The 13,336-nt window shown below is 43.5% G+C and overlaps 1 protein-coding gene across 15 annotated transcripts in view; it reads left to right on the forward strand.

Annotated features, from left to right (window-relative positions):
- The window catches only part of KIF1B (kinesin family member 1B), a 1,289,105-nt gene that overhangs the window by 214,521 nt on the left and 1,061,248 nt on the right, over nucleotides 1-13,336 (forward strand). For all 15 annotated transcript variants that reach the window (XM_069241187.1, XM_069241189.1, XM_069241193.1 and 12 more), the window contains exons 4-9: nucleotides 7,795-7,974; nucleotides 9,012-9,077; nucleotides 9,855-10,033; nucleotides 10,209-10,320; nucleotides 11,344-11,421; nucleotides 11,619-11,684. In XM_069241187.1, the coding sequence (XP_069097288.1) occupies nucleotides 7,795-7,974; nucleotides 9,012-9,077; nucleotides 9,855-10,033; nucleotides 10,209-10,320; nucleotides 11,344-11,421; nucleotides 11,619-11,684 (681 nt within the window). The remainder of the gene's footprint in view (nucleotides 1-7,794; nucleotides 7,975-9,011; nucleotides 9,078-9,854; nucleotides 10,034-10,208; nucleotides 10,321-11,343; nucleotides 11,422-11,618; nucleotides 11,685-13,336) is intronic.

Raw genomic sequence — 13,336 nt, forward strand, 5'->3', positions numbered from 1 at the left:
GTGCTGCAGTAACTTCCGTTTGAGTTTGCTCTATATAGAAACTTTAAAAAAAAGAATTTGCAATGCAACAGTCTCACATTACGTTGAGGTAAAGCTATTAGCGGTGTAAACTCCTAGCCAGACTTTTCTTGCCACATTAAATGAAAGCAAAAAAAACCGAGCGTGATCGCACTGTGTAAAACACAGCGCAATCGCGATGCGAAATAAAAAGTAGTCCAGAAACCATACGGAAAACATGGAGCTCATACGTTTCCAGTAGTTTACCTGTGCTTTCGAGGAGGGCTAAACACCGGAAAAGGCATGGCATATGCATGCCTTTCACGAATGAAAACAAGCGGATTTTAAAAGGCAAGTCCACGAACCCATGAAAGTGACTGACGTAACATGGGCATGGTTAAAATCCCACTAAAGAAAGATTAGAAGAGGGACGGAGCACTTGGCGCGCGCTCCTAAAAATGAAAGAAAAAGAGCATAAAGAGTGGGCTGCAGCGCTCCTAACTAGTGGCGGACAGCCGATCACCATTTAAAAAATGTAGTACGAAACAATAGTTTAAAAAAGGCTGCTGCGTAACTTTATAGTGCTTGGCGGTGCACTCATGCCGGGCTAAAGACCAGATGTAAGTATGCCCTTATCAAATGGGGAGAAGGAAAAATGGAGCGCAGATGGTAGCAGCAAATGAGAAGCCTATGGGTGCGCTATAAGCCCAGAAATAGATATAGCATGTCTCAGTTCGAGACAGCGCATGTGTGTCATCTAGAGCCAAGACCTGAAAAGGACCTGGTCACTCCTACTGATCACTACATGGTATGCTGCCGCTATCACGCTTTTGCTGCTTAACTACTGGTGAGGCATCGTGTTAGTTGCCGCTGCCGGTCCAAAAAGACCGCAATCTGAGAGACCACCCCATGTCATGGAGCACAGGCATGACCCATGTTTGCTTATGACAACAAAAAACAGCATCAGGTGTCCAGACCTCAGTATAGTTGGGCACTCAGAGCAGGAGTACACATCCATTACCATGAAGAGGACTTTTCTGTTCTGACAACTTTGCCTTCGTCATTAGCTGCATCTCCTTTCTCTGATTCTATTGTCCCTTGTTTGTCCCTTGAAGCACTACATTTGGTTACTGCTCTAAAATTTGTTAATGGAAATGTTTGATGTATTCACGGTCAGCGTTTATGTGAGCTTGTGCAAGCTTTCTTCCTGAATGTTTATTTGGAGTAAGAAGGAGTTTGGAGGAAGAGCAGCCCCCACCCTACCACCGAATGATCCCTCTATTTCTCCTGAGTGTTGTAGTCCTGGCAATGTGCAGCTAATGCTGGTGTGTCTGTGACTTGTTTAAGACATCACTGCTGTTGTGTGAGCACACCTAGTGTCTTCATTGGCTGTGGCTTTTAAGTGCTTGTATTACTCTAACACTGCCTGCTGAGATGAGGAGATGGGTAGTGTGCTCTGAGAAGGAGCTGGTACCATACTAGTTATAATAATTGTCTGCTCACCAACTAAGCTGTAGGTGTGCCTGCTACTTAGCAATGTGCTTATGCTGCAGTCTGAACTCTTCACTGTGAATATCACTGGAAATGCATGTGTTTCACGGTACTAGGTTTATTGCATCACCAGCCTTTGGGGCTGATCATTAAATATAGTTGCATAGCATCTCTAAAGACAGAGCATTTGGTTAAATAAAGAATAAGGATGGCCTCTGGATAGTTTCTTGCAGACTTTGCAATCACAAGCCCAGAGGCATTTAAATGAAAACCCAAGCCTTTTCCATTTAAGTTCTTGGAAGTATTTCTTATGTTAGGAATTACTACTTTGCATACATTTTTCGAATCTGCTCCACTGCCTTTGAATATGTAAATACTTCAGGTCTGATTCAAAAAAGTAAGTTACACTTTTGATTATATTTACACCTTGTAGTAAGTAAACTACTTTTATTATTCGCAAGCTCAGTGTAAACTTAATACAGAAGTACTAGCTAAATGGCTCCAATTTGAGAGTAATATAGTTGGCTTAATCCTCAGTTGGGTGAGTGACGTCTATCCCTAAACCCTTCTATGACCCACCCTAAAAAAAAAAACTTACTCCTCCCTAATCTGATTACATTTAGTTGTAAGTCTGTCCTTTCTCCATCCCACTCCCTTGTGTCCCTCCCACATTTACTACTAAAATCTATACCTAAATGTGTTGAGACTTCAGTTTGGTTGGAGAACTCCACACCTATAAGTATAGGCAGAACTAACATTTGTAGTATGTTTTGTTGTATTACTAAACGTACTGCAAAGTGCAGTTTGACAATCAGACTCATTATCTTCACTATCCAACCACTCGCAAGCTTTCAAACACAATGGTTGAAAATAGAGTCTCAAGGGAACATTGTTAGTGTACAGTCAACACCATCTTAAGTTATACTTTATCGCCCCTGTGGGTGCCACCCACAGAAAGCTTATTTTTCCAACATCTTATTCCAGGTGTAACCTCTAGACGACAGAATAATGTCCAACATGTACATCTCAAATAGAATGCAGCTGTGAAACCATTGTTACCGGTAAACAATACATTATTCCCTCGTGCTAAAAATGGATTGTGTTTGAGGAATAGATAAGTGCGTGGGTGAATTGATGGAATTGGGCAGGTCCAATTTATCATGAATTTGAATTTGCTGCTTTAAATTCTTAAGGCGTGCTAGAGTACACAGATGAAAGCCTAGACTGGTAATATTTGCAGATTGGCGCTTCTGGACTGGGCTGTAATACAGTAATGTATATGGCACAATGGCACTTCTGGGCTGGGTTGAATACTGGTTATGTATGAACAATGGAATTTCTCAAATGGGTTGTAATACCGGTAATATATGTGCACTAGCACTTTTGGGCTGGATTGAATACTGGTCATATACAAACAGAGAAACTTCTCGACTGGGCTATAATAGTGGTAATATGCAGTTCTCGGTTGGTTATGTTCGAGCAGTGGCATTTTTCAGCTGGGTTGTAACTTTGGCAATATATGCGCACTGGCACTTATGAGCTGGATTGAATACTGGTTATGTAGAAGCAGTGGCACTTATCAACTCAGTTATAATACTGAAAATATATGCGGACTGGCAATCCTCGGCTGGTTTGGAATACTGGTTGTATACAAGCAGTGCCACTTCTCGCTAGGTTTTATAGTAATAAACTAGCACTCTTCAGTTGCTGCAATACTCTTTCTATGGAAGCACCAGTACTTAAATGATGGGTACCAGCAGGGCTCAGAACCGCGCTTGTACTGGGTGGGAATGGAGGGGCTACGAGTACTTACTTATCTTCTTTTCAAACACTACCTGCAAGTGGCTTAGCACAGATCTGCAATCAAGGGGCTAGTGAGCATTTGTGTGAAAATGAAATATGTTTGCCTTTACAGTCTACGTTTAGGAGACAGGCCATCCCTACTCGCAAGTGAACACGCATTTATATGCCCCGAGTTAAAAGCCTTAAACACCTTCGGCTTCTCTTAACAGACAGAAAGATCTCGCCGTTGACTGTCCCACTCACCTAACTCACAACCCATGGGAACCTGGCTTTGATCGGAGCTGGATGATTAGCGAGCCACCTCGTATACATAGGACGCATCCACAGTGCTTCCTTGTCTCGTCAATCACTTTGGCTGCAGTTTTATTTCTTCCCTGATAAAGTGCAGTTTACACTAAAAATATATTGAAGTAGGGTAAAACAAGCATTTGTAATGCAATAGGTTTCGCATTTGAAACAAAATAAAATAAAAAGTAAAACAGTTGACATAAGCGAACCGATTCAAAGCTCCGGCGGGAGCGCGAAGGATAGAGACAAAATGAAAAAAGGAAGTTTGCTTGGAGTCAAAGTTATCAGCAATAGTGTAATTATTCATGTAACAGGGTCGATGGCCAACAAAACATCCCTAAGGAGGGACAAACGTAAAGCAGTTACCAATGAAAACAAAGGATTTTTGAAAGGCAGACACATGAACGAGTGATAGTGATGGGCGTGGTTAAAAGCCCAGATACATACCAACACGTCGGAAAAGTAGCGTTTACGCGCTGGTACGCTCAACCTAAAAATAGCAAGTTATCTTTATATATGTTTGGGCAATAGAGGAAAATCGTTCCGATAAGTACTTTTTTAAATAGTAATTCTTTTCTCTTCAAAAAGTGAACACTTTCTGAGTTATATAATGTTATCCTACGGGAGGAAAACCAAGTTCTGCATCCAGGTACTGTTGGAAGACTTACAGGACAATCTCTGAGATTTCAGGTGCGTATTGGGCAAGGGACAGGACCACACCAACAGGTCACTCCGGGCGGCACTGGGGTGGCTGGATGCAGAGGTGTAGTACAGCGTCCCCAATGTATTTCAATGGAGATCGTTCTTCATGGCATAAGGCTGCAGGCTTTGGCCAGGTGGCCAGTCAAGGTCAGCCAATAGGTAGGTTACAAATGTGGGGTTCTCGGGTTCGTAAGTGCACCCTTGGTCCTCTTCTCCCTGGGTCAGTGGCAACGGGTGCATAGGTGTTCTTTGGTGTTGGGTTTCTGTGTCCGGGAGCACTCGTGGTTAAGGGGTCCTGTGGTCTGAGGCCTCAGGCGTTGTTGAGGAGTCCAGGAGGGGTGAAACCACAGTGGCCTTGAGGTCAGGAGAGCTGGGTGACTTTGTTGACCCCAGGGGCCCAATTCAACTCGGGCCGGAGGTGATGAGTGCAGTGGTTGTTTTAGGCATTAGGTTTATCTCACCACAGAAGCCACAGGAGAGGGGTCCTGCTTGCAGAGGCTGCAGGTGACTTCGGGGAGTCCAGGAGGGGTGAAATCACAATTGACTCGGACTCTGGGGAGCTGGGGAATCTTGTTGGCACCGGTGGTCCACTTCACCTCAGGTTGGAGATGACGGATGCAGTGGTGATTCAGGTGTCGGCTTTTGGTGGATCCAGAGGCTTCAGAGTCCCTTCTTTGGATGTTTTTGGAGAACAGGTCTGCTGGACACAGGAGGTCTTGAGTCTTTATTGGAAGCAGGCAGTGCTCCCGTTTTTTTGGAGTCACAGCTTGAGGACGAGTCGACTTTGGTGCAGATTTCTATGAGGGATGCAGACATGCCGGTGGGGTTGGTACCAGGTCAGCTGCTTCTTTTCTCCTCTTCTGCTGTGACAGCTCTTCAGTGTCCTTTGTCTTTTTAGGTCATCAGGATCTCCTTCTCTGGTGCCAGGGCCCCCCAAATACTTTGATTAGGGGCATTTGAGGTGTGTAGAGTAGTAGCCAATGGGCTATTGACCCTTGGGGTCACTACGCCCCCTACATGACCACGTCCTGTGGGAAGTGGGCATAACGCTGTCACAGAATTCCCAAGAATGCCATATCCAAGAGGCTACTTTTGGAAAATCGTGTCCTCCTCGCCAATAGCCCCCCCTTGGGGGTGGTGCTAGCTTGGGGTGACATGCCTACCTGACTAGCTAATTTTTCCACCTGTCCAGGTACTAAATGGGCTCTGGACAGGGGGGTTACCTCCTTTCCTGAGGGGAGCCAGATTCGCATCTCAAAGGGGGAAGCCCTTTGAGGCTTGCCACCTTAGAAAGGCTAATCAGCAGGCCCTCCTGTGGAAGGGGGTGTTAAACCCTCTTCCTGGACATGCTTTTGTTCTGGCCCTCCTGAGAGAAGAAGGATCTCGCCCTAGGGGTCCAAAATGGTGTCTCGGGTGTCAGGCTTGCAGAAACTGATTGAGCAAACCAGAGGATGACACGGTTTCAGGGAGCACCTCTAAGGTGCCCTCTAGGTGCATGTATTGGTAAATCCAACACTGCCATCAGTGTGGGTTTCCCAGTACAAGATGCTTGATACCAACATCCCTAGCTTCAGTGAAGCCATCATGTAGCTGTGAAACTCGAATTGACCAGTGTCCAGCACATGCATTTAAAATGGCTTCCCTGGTTACTTACTATGTCTGCGAGTCGACAACCACATAGCAGGCGCGTTTTTGCTCATGCAGATATTCCTTCACATGTAGTATAATGCACCCTGCCTTAGGACTGTAAGGCCTGCTAGAGGGGTGACATACATATATTGCATGCAGTTTTAGGGGCCTGTGTGCCATGTTGTGTTTTCACTTTTGTCTGCACCAAGACAAGCAGCCCGCAATGGCAGTCTGTCTTGTGCTTGGTGAGGGGTCCCTTAGGGTGGCACAATTCGTGTTTCAGCCCTAAGGGATCCTCTTTAGTACCCCAGGCCCTACGTACAGGGGGTACCATTTACTAGGGACTTACAGAGGGTACTAAAGCTTTTGCAAATTGGAGAAACAACTGTGCAGTTTTGAAAAAGAGACCTGGCACTGGGGACATGGTTAGCAGGAACCCAGTGCACTTTCACTCGAAAACAGGCAAAAAGTGGGGAGTAACCCTGTCAAAAAGAGGCACTTTCCTACAAGGACTAAACATTTAGTCAAGCTTTTGCTTAGTTGCAAAAGCCAGTAAGTGTTCCCAGCACTGGATGATGCTGGAAATAGGCAATTCACGTGTGCAGTAGATCATTAATGATTTTATATTAACTAGTGCACTAGATAATTCACAGAAGACTCTAAATGTATGCTGCACAGTCACATTAAACAAAAATGTGAACATACATAGCCTTGTTACTAATGAATGGTATGGATTTTATTACTTTCGAATACAGTATCATGCATTAGTGATATCAATCCTGCCGTCCTCCTTTTTTTGTGACCTTAAAATATCTGTACATCTTATAGAAAATTCACAAATGTAGCTAGCTCATAGGTGATCTTCTATTTGTCATATAACTGATTTATTGACTTTTACTTACCCATAGAAGTACTGAAGAGAAATTATTTTGGAACCCTTTCATTTTATGTTTTATTTTAACCAGGTAGAGCTGCTATGATGTACACATTAAAAACTTGAATCTTAAATGGGAGAAACTGTTTCAAGGGAACATACCCTCGTTCTTACAGATAACCAGTCTTTGTTTACCTGTAAAAGCGTGGGCATATTACGGGCTGTTAATGCATGTTGCTACAATAAATATCTAGTGTTGGAGAAGAAACTAGTGGCAACAGTTCTCCAGCATTGGTGACTTTTTAGATGCCACTGACCTACTCTCCTCGTTGGTGATGCATGCAGATTTAAAATGCACACGGTATTCCTAAGACTTAAGGTGTCCTTCAAGTGATCAGATGGGTGGACAGATAATATGAAGAATTTAATTTAATTGTTGCTGCCCCCAGCCTCAAACAATCCTGGCAACCACAGCTTACTCTCCTCTTTATAGCATGTTTCTATATGAAATACATGTGGCTAGAAAAGACAATTGCTCACATTTGACGACAGTTCCCCAGTATTTGTCATATACATATATCCACATGTCCCACTTTCCTCTTTGGTATACACCGAGATCTATAATGAAGTGTTGGGGGTGGACCTGTGCTACGTTAAGGCACACATCTCTGAATTGAAGATCAACAGCTTTATGATGTGGACTATTTAGAGCATACACATCTAATCTAGGTAAAAGAAGACCATTGCTACAGATAAGCAGCTATTTCACCACTGCTTATTTCTAGTAAACACGTTTTGGAAACCTATCTGCTAGAGGGTTATGAAGGAAACTACAAACTCAACCAGGTAGCTTGTCACTTCAATGCCAGGTAGGATAAAGTAGCTCAGTGAATGATTGTGTGCCTGAATCCTGCAAGTGACAGGAACTCAGTGTGGGTCCCTCTGTGGTGTATGTTCTGTTACATAGTTGCTTAGCCTTTCAAGCAAATTGTTTGCATCTCTCTTTACAGGACGAGGACCCATGTTTTGCATCTCAGACCCGTGTGTACAATGACATCGGCCGTGAAATGCTGCAGCATGCCTTTGAGGGCTATAATGTGTGCATTTTTGCCTATGGACAGACTGGAGCAGGGAAGTCATACACCATGATGGGCAAACAAGAGGAGACCCAGGCAGGAATCATCCCTCTGGTGAGATCCTCATACATCTCAGTCTTAATTCTGGACTTCTGTCTGATGCAAAATCCTCAGATATTTCTGAATCTCTGTGCATGAACAGTGTTCTTGCCTTCGAGCCATGTTTTCAGAACATCAGTCCTGTTCCTTTCCCAATTCCTCAAATGAGATCCTCACCCTTCTCATTATCCACTGGTCATGTCTTTGTTGTTCAGGTGATAAATTTATGCTTCAGTTACCCATAGTCATAGTCATGGGATTGTTTTTTGTTCTTACGGAGTTCAGAGGCCCTTGTAGTTCTGATTCTGTATTTAAATGAAACCTTTAAAATAATTTTCCATGTTGTTCTACACCTTTACACCTAGATATTAGGATCCTCTTTCCCTTTGTCCTACACTAGTTCTTCAGGTAAGATTCATAGACTGCTTTAAGGCCTTTTCCTCTCCATCTGTGATACATTCACGCAGCGCTCAATCCTAATCTGCAGTATGTTCATTTCTTCTTTCGAGAGTAATTTGCAGACCCCATCTAAGTTCCGATCCTGCCTTTGTCACCCAATTTAGTCCTTCAGGCCTCTCTTCACGTTTGGATAGTGGCTGTTCTTACCCCTCAGATGATGATATCAAATCTCCCTCAGTAATGGTCCTGTCATTGCCCTTAAACCCATACCTTTTACTTTTCTTCTTTGGGTCCAATTCTTAGTCTTCTGAGACCATAGGACACTATCTGTCCCTGTGCATTGCTTCTGTTCTTCTCCCTCATGCAAGACAATCTCTGCCCACAGGCACTGACCTCATTCTACTCACTAATAAGAAGTGCATATTTGAGAGATTATCCATCCAGCACATTAACATTTAAAAGGAAAATATTGATTGTCTTTATAGCAAAATGTTTTTCTGGTGTCTCTGAGGCACAAGTTATGTTGTGAGTATTTTAGGGAGTACAGGAGCAGTCTTAGGAATTTAGTGGGCACTGGGGTGTGGTGTATTGTTCGAATTATTTGTTACTGTTTCTGTTATTCAGTGTTAATCTTTCTTTTTCTCCCTCCATAGCTTTGTGAAGATCTTTTTGAGAAAATCAATGATAATCATAATTCTGACATGTCGTACTCTGTAGAGGTGAGTCTGCGATGGTGGCTTGCTGGACCAGCCATGCATCCTTTTATAACCTCTTTTGGCCTTGCAATCATCAAGTGGTATTCTGTCTCAAGTCACCTCTCTCTTCACACTTCCTCCCTTAATTTACCTTCCCTAGAGACTCATGTGGTAAGGACACTAGAGAAGGTGTAGCCTTCATTCAAACAGGCTGTTCTTGAACCATTACTTTAGGAAACAGGTGAGAATTGTATTCCTCCATAAATCCCTTTTGCTGCCAACAAATGAATTCCATAGTTGAAGTGCACTTTGGACAGAATATGCCAAACCCATTATGGAGATATGTGGAAGAACCCTTGGGAGATCAGGCGGTATCAGCGAGCACTGACAGATGTGTTTCTGATCTAAGAGTACAATTGCTGGTCAAGTCATTTTGTTGGCAGACATAGATGCTCCTAATATATTTTATGTAACCTGATGAGTAGCTGTGCTAGGTGAATTCTGAAAGGTACCATGGCAGAGCTCTATGATATGCTAAGGTAGTCTTTCTTATATTACTACAATACTGTAAAACACAACTGTCTGACTACTGTATACTTTGTCTGCCTTGCTTCTTTACCACTTTAGCTGGGCATTCATTACCGCTCTTGTTCACTTTGTTTTAGGTTATCTCTATATTTGCTATGTTTCGCTCCCACTTATGTTTTACTCCCTTTTCTTACCTTGGTCCAGGTTGCTTTTGACTCTGCTTATTTTATATGTCTCTGCTCCTAAATAAAGTACCTCTCGTCTTGTTCACAGGTCAGTTACATGGAGATTTACTGTGAACGGGTCAGAGATTTGCTGAACCCAAAGAACAAGGGGAACCTGCGGGTGCGGGAGCATCCCCTGCTTGGCCCCTATGTAGAGGACCTTTCGAAGTTGGCAGTCACCTCTTACACAGATATAGCTGATCTCATGGATGCTGGAAATAAAGCCAGGTACTACCCATTTAGCTGGATCAGTAGATTGTTATGGGATGATTACCGGGCAGTTCTCAAGAGGAGCTTGATTTGTATTGCCTTTTGGCATTCTATGGATGGGAACACAAGGAGAAACGATTTGAGGGTCTCCCTCTTTGTCCTTCACTGCTATTGATATTGTCTTTTTCTGCAGGACTGTGGCAGCTACCAACATGAACGAGACCAGTAGCCGCTCCCATGCGGTCTTCACCATTGTTTTCACTCAGAAGAGGCTTGACCTAGAGACTGGCCTTGCCACAGAGAAGGTGGGGCTTGACTGTGGAAGCTGAGGAGTGTGGGGCTCTGAGGGTACAGGCATGAATGGGAAATGTTGAGAAGTAGGGAAAACTGAGAGAACATGCGCAGTGGTCTGATGTGGTTTGGTTGTACATTGCTTAAGAAGTTGTGGTGTGAACAAGAAGGGGAGGATGGAAGGTTATTTAAGAGTTTACTTTGTATTGTAAGGGGTGTCAAAACTGAGAGGATGGACAGAAACGTAACAGGTGTAAAAGAGGAGGCAATGGTGGCTGTTGGTGGAGAGAGGTTGCACATAGATCCTTAAGGGTCATTTGCAATTGGCATAAGAGGCATAAGGGGGTGGGGGTGGTGTGAGTATTTAGAGTGAGTTCAAAAGATTGTAGGAGACCATTATAAAAATTTGGAATTTGTGAAGACGTACAGTCTCAGAAGTCTAAGGAGGGTTACTTGAAGCTGACAGTGCTCCATGCTTTACCTCGTTCATAGGAGAATAACCCCTGCAGCCCCATAATACCGCAGACATTCTTAAATCTATTGTGTTATGAATAAGATAATTTTTTCCATATTTCTAGATCATCTGGGATAATGCAAGTTCAAACAATAAGTGCTTAAGTCTTGCTTTAAACTATTCAAATGTAGGCAAGTCTAATTCTGTGACTTTTGTTCATTCCAGAAACTGCTATGGTGGACAAGTATGGTATAATGTGTTTGACAGCGGTGGAAAGATCAACACTGTATTTGTTGAGACCTTTTTGGTGTACCTATCTTACAAGTATACATGCTCAGTGTTGGGACTTTGGAAATGATCAGGCAATAGGCCTAGATATTGTGAGGATTAAATTGTATGTCCATCGAGAGGAGTTGGCAGTATAGGGCTACAATGGCAGTTGGCAGCGTAACATTTCAAAGGGAAGTGGAGACATTTGCCAGCATTCACAAAATAAAGAGCATAGCAAAGTGATCGATGGCTGCAACTCATTAAATTATTATATAATTAAATATGCTTCTTTACCTCTTCCTGTTTTTTTTAGGTCAGTAAAATCAGTCTTGTAGATCTTGCAGGAAGTGAGCGTGCAGACTCTACTGGAGCAAAGGGGACACGTTTAAAGGTAAGTGTACGTAAGCATTGAGCACCAGGCAGCCATGTCATATGTGGACATTCCTGTGTGTCCCAGGGATCAATGAATGGGAAGTAGCCTTTGTGTCCTCATGACAGGTTTCATTCTTTGATTGTAGAGATTCTTCTTAGCACAGTGTGAGAATGGTGGAAAATTAAACATTAAAGAAATGCATTGTGCTCTTACAGGAAGGAGCCAACATCAACAAGTCCCTGACCACACTGGGGAAAGTTATTTCCGCCCTGGCAGAGGTGGTGAGTATCCTGCTGAATGCATCTTTGGGTTAATTTTTGGACTAAGGGAATGGGAGATGGCTGCCATGGCTATTTTCATAATTGTTTCTATAAAGGTGTATCCTGCGCTTGGTTTTAGAACAGACTTAGAGTAGGCTGTTGCAACATTATTGCCACTGGAGAATACAAGCAAGGTTGAGCTTTTCACTGTTATTGTAAGCTCTGAATGGCTTTATACATGCAGATAATTATGCTTCTGTTCTTAGACTGTATGTTTCTTAATGTGAATTGGAGTGTACAAGCCCTGTGTTGTATATTTCTACTTAGGATTATGCTCCTCTTTAGAATTATGAGGGTAGCAAGGGAAAGACATTAAGCCACTGAACTCAGGATAGGCATGCTCTGACAGTGCCCGCTGAAAGTACTGTCATTTAGAGAAGGCCCTGAAATTTACCACTGAAGCAAACAGCAGCCTTTGCTTGTTGCGGTCTTCAATGTTGTGGTGTGTCCTAGGCAACAGGCAGTTGCCCCAGGCAGGCTTTAATGCTGAAAGCGTTATTGGCAATGCCTGGCAGTAATCTTGAAGCCCTCTGTAGTGGAAACTTGTAGTGCTGGTAATGTTACAACTCTTCAGATCGGTGGCATCCCAGTGAAGAAGGGCTGATGGGTCACTTTCCTCCCCAATCAGAAGTAGGAACCAGAAAGCATGTAGACTTAATTATCATCACAGTCAATGGTGAACGCAGATAATCAGCAATTAATGCAATGGTATTGAATACTTCCGACCATAAAAGTGCAACAGGTGGACACTCCCAGGCCAAATGTAAGAAAGTAGCATCTGGTACAGTGCATTGCAGAGAGTACATATAATCAGCTAGTCCCATTCTGTGCAAATTGGCTAGTCAACCTGAGAAGTTTAGGGAGAGGGCTCTGAATTGAGAGCCGCAATAGCGCTACTTCTCCGCACTGATGGGAGACTTCAGATCAGTGGACTAGGCAGAAGGGGCACAGACTGGGGCCTTATCTTGCATTGTGACGTAGAGGCACGTAGCACGTTTGTGTGAGGATGGGCTTTCAATTAACAGTTCCAGTAAGTGGAAAGTCAGGGGAGCTGTAGGGAATGTGTTGTGGAATGCTCAAACTGCTGGTAGCAGGTGAGCATATCCAGAGGTGTATGGGCCGAAGCCCCAAGTATGTATTGTAGAGTGAGGAAGCAGCCATCTAGATGCACAACCCCAAAGGTGTGAAGTTGAAGACTTCTCAAACGTCTGCTGACGGCAGTTGAAGCAAAAGCAAGGAGCAGGGGACAATCCAGTGAGAGGTGTATTTAGGGCATACATACAGTCGTGTCCTACTCATGCTCGAAGCCGGTCCGAAGTCCAAATAGTACAGGCCACTGTGTTTATTTCAGCATGTGTAGGCTTAGGAGGCAGGAATAGGACAACGCCTAGAGAATAATGATTTATTTGATAATGTTCAGGAGCTGTATGGGGCTTAAACTTGATAGGTTGCAGCCAGTAACGGTCAGCCTGCGCACAGAAATAACAGAAGTCCATTTTGCTTGAAGGGGATTGTCAGCACTTTCTGTGCCACAGGGGGCTGTTTGTCAGCCCATACTAGAGCAATTAAATTAGATGTTAGCTGTTTTTGGAAATGAGCTGTAAGCTGAAGAT

Source organism: Pleurodeles waltl, chromosome 6 (assembly GCF_031143425.1).
Source record: "Pleurodeles waltl isolate 20211129_DDA chromosome 6, aPleWal1.hap1.20221129, whole genome shotgun sequence".
NCBI classification, from domain to species: domain Eukaryota; kingdom Metazoa; phylum Chordata; class Amphibia; order Caudata; family Salamandridae; genus Pleurodeles; species Pleurodeles waltl.